The sequence below is a fragment of the Nilaparvata lugens genome, chromosome 9, assembly GCF_014356525.2.
Source record: "Nilaparvata lugens isolate BPH chromosome 9, ASM1435652v1, whole genome shotgun sequence".
In the NCBI taxonomy this organism is placed as follows: domain Eukaryota; kingdom Metazoa; phylum Arthropoda; class Insecta; order Hemiptera; family Delphacidae; genus Nilaparvata; species Nilaparvata lugens.
Window position 1 is genome coordinate 45225763 of NC_052512.1, and position 12457 is coordinate 45238219.

The 12457-nt window shown below is 35.5% G+C and overlaps 1 protein-coding gene across 1 annotated transcript in view; it reads left to right on the forward strand.

Moving 5' to 3' along the window:
* LOC111056517 (nuclear cap-binding protein subunit 1) overlaps window positions 1-12457 on the forward strand; it is a gene marked incomplete at its 3' end in the record, with an annotated part of 106158 nt that overhangs the window by 16065 nt on the left and 77636 nt on the right. The window contains 3 exon segments of the mRNA XM_039435984.1: window positions 5824-6003; window positions 7377-7568; window positions 10675-10890. Coding sequence (XP_039291918.1) covers window positions 5824-6003; window positions 7377-7568; window positions 10675-10890 — 588 coding nt within the window.

Here is a 12457-nt window from a genome sequence, read left to right on the forward strand (position 1 = left end):
ATTTAGACAAATTAGAATAAAGAAAAAATACTTGGACAATTTCCTGATATTCAGATTACCTCAGATTTGCTAGAGCTAGTTTTGCTTTCGGAAGTGCCTAATAAACAATTATTCTCATAAATATATATTGTTTTATTTTTCTGTGTGGCGAAAAATAGCGTTCGCACCACGGGCAAAAATGTGTTTCCGGCTCTCAATCTTTTCTAGTCCTCGGACTTGAAAACCGATTTCGAGCCGGAAAAGTCTCATTTTCGGCCCTAGGTGCGAAATATACTATTTCGCCGCACTGCACAGAAAGCAGCTGTTTCCAGTCCCTACGTAGATCTGAAATACATTGTTTGCAGACGACTCTCGTCTGACGTCAGAACAGGTTTCTTTCCGGCTAATACCGGAAAGAGTACCCTTTCCGGCCGCTTTTTGAAAATGTGTTTGGACAATTGTGCCATATGGTGCATTGTGTTCAGGAGGGTGGGTTCGGAAATTTCCACCCCACTTTGAGTACCCTACGACGTCTGGTTCTTGAGATATGAGACATCAAAGTTCCCCCCCCCCTCATAAAACATTCTTATTTAATTTGTTATTCTTATATAGCTGATGCCAGAAAGTTAGGCGGCTTCGTGGGTCACATGGTGTTACCTACTCACAGCTGATGCAATGCATCTATTTATTGCCAAGCTAGATAACAACTCTACCTGACAACATCTGCTGTTGGAACGCACAAGAGACCCACGAAACCGCCTAACTTTTTGGCGTCAGCTATACCTGTAGTGTGGCAAAAAAATATCGTACGCGACTCTCTCAGAAAGGTGTTTACGGTATTCGGATAACATATTCCTGGGCTCGGCAAGCCTCGCCCGGGAAACTATCCTCATACCGTAAACACTAACTTTCTGTGCTTGTAGCGTAATATACTATACTGATATATTAGTGGACTGTAAATTGAAGCCGACTACTATCTGTTATTAGTGTGTTGTTGGGAGTGTAAGAGTGTAAGAAGGGCACAGTATGAGAGACTACCAGCGTCACATAGCTTCACCAAAAACAACTACTAGGACTATCGGCTTCAGTTAACACTCACATTTGCAACATAACGGTCCTTTACCGTATCACCATACATGATACAGTATCCACATAATATGATTCAGATTCAACACAATATGATTTTTCACTAAGTTACATTGAGATATTGAATTGCTTACGTCATGGCATGCAATTTATAATCCACTCGACAGCTGCTTTATGATGAATAAATTAACTTGATGTTGCTTGTCCATGCTAACATTATATGTCCAGGCCTGGGGGGGCTTACATTGAGCATACATGAGAGAGGCAGAGAATTTGACTTCGGATTATTGTTAGGGGGTCTTTAGTGTATATGAAACTCGATGTCGTCACGTCCCAGGGTGGTCGACAGCTTGGGGGGGAGGGGGGTAAGTTGTAAAAAACGCGCGTTTATAAAATCGCCTGTCCTGCAGTTACTATTCATAGTACAGCTTTTAATTTTTTCTCAATATTATGTACACATAACTGGCTTTCAATGTGGTCCTATACATTTTTGCGATAAACCGCATAGTTTTTCCGTAAAAAAATAAAATATCTCGAAAAATGTATTTTTTTATTATGGACTTTTTGTTATTTCTCGAATATTCAAGTAATTAGCCGACTTAGAGGAAAAGGCTCCCAATAAACGTTGTAGGCCGTTTCTTGCTGAATCCAATGATATATATAGTTTGGGGGTTACGATCATAGATGCGGCGGTGGGAGGGGGATAAGTAGCACTGTTACGCTGCGGCGCGGTCCTCCCCCATGATTAATGTGCGTAATGGCCTGTCTATCGCATCGCTCCTACTAGTCTATGCATTCAAATTATGTATTTCAGGAACGCTATCTTATGTATTTTCGGTCGCTGAACACGATTTTTCAACTCTCAAGCCTTAATAATTGATAATTCTCATCATAATATACTAATTATGGTCAAAATTACAAACTTCATCTCATTATCATTATTTATGATTACATTGTAATGATAAACCATCCTGTTAGGAATCCTATATGTGTTTCTCAATCGATAAAAAACTGATATTCCATTAAGAGAGAATAATTATTCGATTTAGTTCAATGATCACTTGGAATTGCGAAAGTCAAGTAATGGAGTAAGTTAAACAAATAATATAGGCTACCCCATATAGAGCACCGTGTAACAGGAGTAAAATATTTTCTTAATATAAATTTACAGTTGAAACACAAATAATGCCAATTACTCCCATGTGATATGACTAAATATTTGATTACAAAGGAAATACAACTCTAAAGCTGAGTTTACACCAAAGTTATTAAGGAGATGTTAATATAACTTAATCTTCATAGATTCTATTAGATTGAACATAACTTATCATACATATGGTAGACATATGTGTTTGCCAAGTTACATTCAATCTAATAGAATCTATAAATATTAAGTTATTAACATTTTGTTAATAACTTTGGTGTAATCGCAACTTTATCAACTGATTTCTGTAACTTATATCTACTCATCTGGCTGAGTTTGACTGATTGTCTTGGGGTGGTACTTGAATGAAAGTGGAATGAGAGATATCTTTGTTGAATTTGAAATATTTGGAGAGAATACTGTTGGAAATCTATTGAGGGGAGATCAGTATAATTAAGGTGTGAGAGCAAGCAATCAATTCAATCAAACAACTACAAGGACTCATGAACGGTTCAAATATGAGATATTGTCAAAGTATATTTGAAAGAAGTCAGGAGCTATTTGTAGAGTTTTTTTAGAATCAAAATCAATGACTACTTGAAATTTATGACTGATTATTGTAACATAGTTTAAATTATCTTGAATTGTATTCATGCTCATAAGGATGGACTCTGGTATTGCACATAGAAACTGTTCGAGAAAAGATCCCATAATTTTTTCATTCAATCACACAAACTATGTTATAAAGCCTGTGTCATATCTAGAAAATATAAAAAAATACCCATAGAAGTGAAAAATAATTTCCAATAAGGAAACATTAACTCTATACAGTCAATACATTGACTCTCTGTCAAATGAAACCTTGAAAATTTGATAAATGTGACAACCGATCATGCTTTAGAGCAAACCCTCATTCGATCATCCAAAACTGAGTGATTGGAATAGCTAGTTCTTCAAAGGCTTCCCTAAAATGGCTGCTACTACATTAATACTTCCATCAAAGATATTCTGTTCAAGTATGTTGACATCATTATGGATATCACTGGAGACTGTGAAGAAAGTCATCTAATGAAGTAAAACAAGAATAATGAGAGATGAGAATGATTTCCAGAAGCATAATCTTCTCAAGAGAACATAACATTTTTCTTCAAGACTCTGATGGACAACAGAATCTGCATAATGTTATCAATGGTCTGGAAGCAAGTGAAGAAGTGTGTGATTCTCTTTTGAACGTATAGAAAGAAATAGTTATTCGGTCTCCAACGATTTTTATCTGAACATAGTTGTGGCAAATTGTAAAAGTGTATTCTCACCTATAAAAAGAAACAGAGTTCTTTTATTCTCCACGATGCAATCAAACAAAAATCCTAGTCTTAGTTAATTCTAGAAAAAAAAGATCTGATCTCTGTATTTTTACTAGGTAGCTGTTTAAAGATAATTCAGCATTGAAGTTTTAGTGCAGCATGCATTTCTACAATAACCGCAATCTCTGTCAACATCTGATGGATATTTGAAAAAAAAACTCTTAATCTCACTTGGCCTATGAAATTATAAGTGAAACTAGTTGTGGATTTGACTAAATCACTAAATATCGTTGACAAATTCGCATAATGATGACATGGCTCTCCTGAATTCAACTCCTACTTCACTTTTCAAAACTTCAATACGCTGCAAGATTATGGAAACTTTGTGATGAGAAGAGTTATGAAAATTCTCAATAAAGATGGAGTGATACAGGTGGACATAGCTTTTCATGTCTATGGTCTAAAATCAAACAAAGGTAGTGAACATATTAGAAGCAGCAGAGTAAAGAATCACTCCAATAATATGCTCTCCAAACCATCGAGAATTGATTTCTAAATCTGTGGCAGAGATTTATTAATGTGACATGCAAGAATCTATAAAGGAATAATCCATACGTTAGCTACGTGCAGGAATACATACATTCATTCATTCATTTGTGGATAAAATTACAAATCATATAAATATGTTTGGGAAAGAATAGCAGGCATGGCCCAAAACTATTCGAATCCCAAATTTTGATACTGAATAACTTGTTACCATTTCAAAACAGTCTGAACGGGAATACCATAATGGATGAATCAATCAAAAGTTAGTGAAATATTACTATAATAATACTGTTAGAAATAATATGAATGAATATTTAAATTTTCTTTTCATTTTGATTTGACACATATCTATTATTATATTGGATATAATTTCTCAAAAGTCCACGACAATCTGAAGTTTACGAAATATTAACATTTTCATACTAAACATAATCATTATGACAATGAATGAATGATGAATTCCATTTCCACCATGAAGAACTAAGAAATTCCACAAATATTTCTTGGAAATTAACTGACCACTATATCAAGTAAGCGTGGCCAGTGTGCAATTAATAATATAATTTAGCCTGCAGCGCATCACAATAAATTAATTTGAAATAAAAACAATAGAACATAAACATATATAAATATTAACTTTATTCTATCCTAATATATTTCTTGAAACCCAAGTTTCGTTTATTTCAAACTGTCATTTCTTAGTTTCCTTGCAGAATGAGATGAAGTTTGTAATTTTGACCATAATTAGTATATTATGATGAGAGTTATCAATTATCAAGGCTTGAGAGTTGAAAAATCGTGTTCAGCGACCGAAAATACATAAGATAGCGTTCCTGAAATACATAATTTGAATGCATAGACTAGTAGGAGCGATGCGATAGACAGGCCATTACGCACATTAATCATGGGGGAGGACCGCGCCGCAGTGTAACAGTGCTACTTATCCCCCTCCCACCGCCGCATCTATGATCGTAACCCCTAAACTATATATATCATTGGATTCAGCAAGAAACGGCCTACAATGTTTATTGGGAGCCTTTTCCTCTAAGTCGGCTAATTACTTGAATATTCGAGAAATAACAAAAAGTCCATAATAAAAAAATACATTTTTCGAGATATTTTATTTTTTTACGGGAAAACTATGCGGTTTATCGCAAAAATGTATAAGACCACATTGAAAGCCAGTTATGTGAACATAATATTGAGAAAAAATTGAAAGCTGTACTATGAATAGTAACTGCAGGACAGGCGATTTTATAAACGCGCGTTTTTTACAACTTACCCCCCTCCCCCCCAAGCTGTCGACCACCCTGGGACGTGACGACATCGAGTTTCATATACACTAAAGACCCCCTAACAATAATCCGAAGTCAAATTCTCTGCCTCTCTCATGTATGCTCAATGTAAGCCAGCGCCTGGACTAGTATGCAGATTTCTTCTCCGATTACTGTCGACTACTGTCTATTATTAGTGTGTTGTTGGGAGTGTAAGAGTGTAAGAAGGGCACAGTATGAGAGACTACCAGCGTCACATAGCTTCACCAAAAACAACTACTAGGACTATCGGCTTCAGTTAACACTCACATTTGCAACATAGACACCCTATACACTGTCTATTATTAGTGTGTTGTTGGGAGTGTAAGAGTGTAAGAAGGGCACAGTATGAGAGACTACTATTCTCACTTCTGTCATCTCTTCTCTCTATGGTTCAAACAATAAATTATGTAAATTTTTTATCGTACTTTTATCAATTTATTGTTTGCAGTTTGTGGAACATATGGTGCAGAATTTGAAGGACTCCCTGAAGAATGGCGCCTGGAACGCGGCTCGCTACAATCTGAGATTTCTCGCCGATCTGGTGAATTGCCACGTGGTGGCCGCCAATTCTCTGCTGCAGCTGCTGGATAATATGTTGGATGTCGCTAAGGAGGAGGGGGGACCTAGTGTATGTACTCATTCATTCATCTATTTACGGCAGTTGTAGTAGTAGTAGTAAAAGTAGTTCATTCATAAAATTGCATTCAGTGAACTGAGAGTCATGTCATTCTGTCAACTCTATGTGAATCAAGAGTCAAGAATATTTTATTGTCACAAACAAAATAATTGCATTGACAAAAGTCACTTCATAAGGAATCGAAACTAAGGCCGGTTACAGAGCTCGACCGACCGTCAGTGCGTACGTCAGTCGCGCTTGTCTTTTCCATAGATATTCCATGTATCCGTACAGAGCAGAACTGACGGCACGCATGCGCACGGTCAGGACCATGCGTTTTATAAAGCCTACGAAGACCATCGGTCGAGCTCGTGCGCATCCGTTCCATCGGTCGACTGACGTGCTATTGAAACAAATAGAAGCTTTCAGAGCTATACTGATCTTTTTTTTTAGAGTTTATCAGAGATTGACATGGTGTAATGACCGAAACCGGTCTTTCTAATTATCAATAAATCAGTGGTTTTTTGACAATTTCTTAGTCTTTTTCATTCAACGCTATACTGATCAGTAGCCCGATCGCAACATAACCAATGTGCTGACATCTCTGATATTGAATTGAATAGCATAATGAATGAATTCAATTAATAGTGTCATATTTGAATTCAAAGTTTTTCTATACATTTCTTCAATCATATCTAAATTTTTTATTGAAAAATCATATACTGTATTATTAAATTATCTACATTTATTTGATCCGTAGCTTAAAGTGACTGCAAGTATTCCCAATGGTGATACAAGCTCGAAATAACTCATCAAAAATTTCTGATGGACATTCTGAAGTAGTTGAAAAATGTAGCCTATCTTCACCCCAAGCAATGAAGTATTTTATAATGGTACTGAATTCCCTTTGTAATGCTCTTTGGGCGACCATCGGGTGAACTTGATATCTACGTCTTTTAATCTTTCGTTTACGAAAGATGATAAGCTGCAATTAAACAATCTGTAAAGGCGTCCATTTTGTGAGTCAGAAAAACTGATGTATGGTCAGGATGGTACATACGCACTGACGGTCGGTCGAGCTCTGTAACCGACCTAAAGGTGCGTACAGACTTTCGCTCTGCTCCGCAACCGAACGTCACTCCAGCAGAGCGATTGATGATCGACCGGGGAGCAACAGTGGTTCGACCGGGGAATGCGAGAAGATCTAACATCTTCCGTAACGTTCATGATGGGTGCGTGGGCGGAGCGACTGTGGTTCGATGGTGGTACGAGGGAGGAGCGTGCTCGGTGCGGGTTGGAAGCGCGAATATGTGTACGCAGCTTAGGACCTCAGCTTTGCTTCGGTCTTATTTATTTCTATTTTAAACTATTCTATGTTATTCCAGGTGCGGAAAGACTGGTACGTCTTCGCCGTGATGAGCTGTCTGCCCTGGGTAGGCCGTGAGCTATACGAGAAGAAAGAGCAGGCCTTGGAGATGTTGATGGTGAACATAGAGGTGTACCTCAACAAGAGACCCAAGAAGCATGTCAACGCACTCAAAGTGTGGCACAGCGACATTCCGCACCCTCAAGAGGAGGTGAGTTGCACTTCTAGGCATTTATCTATGGTCTACTGTCACATGGTCATATGGGACATATATATGAATCATATATTTATCTCATATTGATCAGGATTTTAGAGTTTTAATTTAGAAAAGTTTAATGAACAGTGTTTTTGTCTTTGAATAATTTTTGTCATCGACAGAAAGATTGTTTATTTCATTTGTTGTCAAAATTAATGTAGATTCTCTTTTGTTTTTTAATAACAAACGTGCCGCTTGTGCGACAGATAAAAATATGTACTGAAATGGCTTTCATGTTTGGCATTGACTGAGTTATATTTAATACCCAAAATTTTACTTTTGTGGTTGTCGGTTTGTTCGATAGGACTGTGAGTAAAGTCCGGCTGTTCTGGTGAAGGGGATAGATTTTGTTCTTGTTTTGTAATACAGTTTTCCTGTCACAGTTCGGGCAGTTTAAAGAGAATTGTATTATTGAATAAGGGGGGATCTGATCCCACTTCATTAGATCAGTTATTTTGATTTTTAAATTAATAATTAACGTCGCGTTTCAACCAGTGGATGCCAAATTGGGAAGCCATTTTCATAAAGGTAGGTGATGACTACTGAGTCATTGTTTTAAAATTTTCATAACCTCAACAAATGAATCTTCACTAGCAGCAAAGCGATTAGCCCTTGTAATACTCATCTGATTATTATTATTTCGTAATTTCTAATTATAATTCTTATTTTGTAATAAATAATTTATTGTTTGTTTTAAATATCAAAAACCTGTACGATCTTTTCTTGTTTTTCATTTTCCCACCCTTACATATTCAGTGAAGGCACATTTTGCTTACATATTTGGTGGAGGCTTCTCCCCCCCCGCCTTCCATATCGTGCTTACACTACTGTAAAAGATAGCATAATAACATATGAGTGTCAAGGTTTGTAGAATTCATTTAAAGTTTGGAAGTTTTGTATCAAATTATGGTGTTGTGTATCTGGCGTGAATTTCCTATCCCCCACATGTATAAGTCAATTCTTTTTCCTTTATTATATTATAGATTAATTTAATTGACCGAGCGAAGTGTCAAAAAATAGTGTACGTTACTTGGACGTGAATGTCTTTTGCAGTGTTTGAATGAAATTCTAGTCTCGGCTAACGCCTCGACTAGAAACATCATTGTCGACTGCGAAAGGCCCCTTCCTGTCCATGTGACATAAGATACTATATTCAGAAGTTCGAACGCTAGCGCTTCCATGGAAAAGATATGAATTTCCTCTGGGAAAATTTCCCTTGAAAGAAGTTGATTCTTCAGCCAACTTCTGTTACTATATCTTTATTGACCGAGCGAAGTGAGGTCTAAGATTCAAGTCGACGGTTTGGCATTTCTCTTAATGTTTAAATGTTTCTATGTTGCGCATTTACGGCGAATCGCGGTAATAGATTTTCATGAAATTTGACAGGTATGTTCCTTTTTAAATAGCGCGTCGACGTATATACAAGGTTTTTAGAAATTCTGCATTTCAAGGATAATATAAAAGGAAAAAGGAGCCTCCTTCAAATACGGCAATATCACCGTAAAAATCAGACTATAGAATTATTCATCTATAAACTATTCATACTATAGAATTAAGTTTGTTTTTTTCGGTTCTTTTTCAAAATTATTTCTTTAATATATGAATCTTCTCTATTCAAGTGATAATAATGTGAAATATCTTTTCTATTTTTTGTTTTGAAGCATCTAAATTTGAAAATTTACTTTGTGAACATATTAGTGGTCTGAAAGTTTTGCGAAGTGAAGAGCTACAAGACTTAACCTATTTCGGACTATGTGTAACCATATCTAAATTGGGGAGAGGATTAGCACAAGGTTACCTTATTTTTCCTCTCCCTATCATTTATATGATGTATACTTATTGTACCAATCAATAAAGAATAAAGAATAAAGAATTCATCATAAATCAGCTGTCGAGTTGACTATAAATTGCATGCCATGACGCATGCAATTCAATATCTCAATGTAACTTGGTAAAAAATTAACAGCTGTGTAGACTATAAATTGCATGCCTCATTGCATGCCTCATTGAATGCAATTTTTATGCACTATTAAATAGGATGCAAAGAACAAAAGCTCGTCTGGGCGCCCAGATGTCTTCTGGTTTTCTCGCGCTAAATTCTGGAAAGCGTTATATGATAATTAAATCTTGTGTAAGCATGATCTGATCAAATAAATAGTTAGTGTATCAGTGTGGAAGTGCTTATGGTTTGGGACGTCGTTATAACTGCGCGAGGTCTACTGTTCACAGAACTACTAGTATTATTATCATTTGTTCACAAATTAAAAATTGAAAGCTGGATAAAGACAGAAGATATCATACCTAAAATATTTTAATTTGATGTACATATACTGTCTTCCTCAGTTCCTCTGAATTTATTATTAGTAGGGCTATACTCCCAGATTAATTTTCTCTGTCTGAGTTTAATTTTTATTTTTGTGTCATGTGTACTGTATTGTATTGTTTTTCTAATTCTCTCTTTGCTTACAAAAGAAATTGCATGTATGCTGCAAATGAATTACATTATGTTACTAAATGGATTACATATGTACAGTGAATTGTAGATTAATTATTACATGAATCATCTCTTTTTCTTTTGAGTTTTTAAATTATTATGAATTCATTCTAGTTTTTCTGCTCCCTTAGTATTTCACTCTTAGTACTTCTTCTTTTCGGATTGAAATTTTATTTTTTTTCTAGTTTTTCATACATTCCATATGTTTCTTTTTTCTTTATTATATTTTTTCTATTTTCGACTGAATCTCAAGCCACTAATTATAGCTGACTTATTACTCGTTGCCATCGCTCAAACTACTTAGTTTTGCTGGTAACGCCAATAATAATATTATAATCGATTTTTAAATGGAAAATATTTTAATTTTAAGTTTTTGTAATGTATTGTATATGAAAATGTTTATATTTTTCACATTTGTAAAGTTTGTTTAATGATTTTGGCAATAAATATTTCTTCTTCTTCTTCTTAGTGTATCAGTGTGGAAGTGCTTATGGTTTGGGACGTCGTTACAACTGCGCGAGGTCTACTGTTCACAGAACTACTAGTATTATTATCATTTGTTCACAGTACCTGGACTGTTTGTGGGCGCAACTACGCAAACTGCGCCATGACAATTGGTCCGAAAAGCATATACCGCGCCCGTACCTCACGTTCGACTCGATCCTGTGCGAGGCGTTGCAACATAATCTGCCCGCCATTCTTCCCCCTCCACATCACAACTCCAATACATATCCCATGCCTCATGTCGTCTTTAGGATGTTCGACTATACTGATTGTCCTGAGGTGAGTCACGACAACCACATCTATGATATTTTGCTATTATCTATCCGCTTCGCTCGCCTTATCCGTCATTGTTTGGTAGAGAGTTAGTGGGGAGGATATTTTTAATATTCTTTCCGAAGAATGGACATTGATATGTCCAAAGCTCCGCCAATTTATGTAGATGCATAACAATATAATTATTATCTATAGTTATTATATTACAAATTACTTTTTCATATCATATACAGTTCAATAATTATTTTCTTAGTCTATATTATGTAAATTCATCTATAATTTTGCTGTATTGTAAGCTATTGTATATAAGTGTATAAGCCAGTATATATTATAATCTACATAAATAAAGTACTCAATCAATCAATCTAGCAAGGGGGCTCCGCCCCCTGGACCCCCGACTGGATCGTCCAAGAGTGAGATCAGCAGGCTCGCTTGCATTTTTCATCTGAGCATTTTTATCATATGTTAGGACGATCCAGTCGGGGGTCCAGACTCAACATCTGGCTAAACGGAAATGGCGAGCGAAGCGAGCCTGACGGCTAGTAATATAATATTCCCAGGAATAGCTCTGATTGAAGTAGCAGTGCCCAATCAATTTTTCCGCGATAAATGCATTTCAATCTTCAACTTGGTGCCAACCTAACAAAGTCAACTCAACTTAATGCCAACCTGACAAAATTTTTAATTTAGTTACCAGAACAACTGTTTCGAAGAGGTACTCTCTCTAGATTATAGTTCTATATTAACATATGGTATGGACATTTTTCAATTATAATTAAGAGAATAAGAAGAATATACATGCTAAAAGACGAACTTTAAACCCTTAAAAACCACCCTTAGAGTTGAAATATTGCCAAAAGATTTCATTCAATCAGAAATTCAAAGCTGAGAAAAACGTTGATTTTGGGCGTATCTTTGATGAATATTAAAGCCACCTCATTACAAAGCTGAGAAAGCGCAAAAAACGCTGGAAAAACGCATATTTTGGGCGTATCTTTGGCGTTATTTTAAATTCCTTCTAACACAACATTATTACACCCTAGCTTAGCTTCTGTACTAAATTTGAACAATTTTTGTTCATTTGATCTCGATAAATCTGAGAAAAAGGAAAAAACGCAGATTTTGGGCGTATCTTTGGAAAATTTTCCAAATCCGTTCTTAGTGCGCTTCTAAAGGGCCAACTGAACATACCTACCAAATTTGAACGTTTTTGGTCCGGTAGATTTTTAATTCTGCGAGTGAGTCAGTCAGTCTGTCAGTGAGTGATTGCCATTTCGCTTTAATATATATATATATAATTCAATATATTAAATAATATATATTATTTAATATATTTTATATATTTAATTTATATATATAATAGACATAGATAAATAAATAAATATGATTTTATTGCCGTTAAATTCCTAGAACAATAGGCAAAGTCAAATATTGAATACAGTGAGACAAAAGATAAAATCAAATTTTACAGCAACTGTACATACAAAATTACATTACTGAGTCTTGAAAATAATACAGTACCTAAGTAAACTGTAAGTCAATTGGATTTTTAAATACATTAATAATATTCATT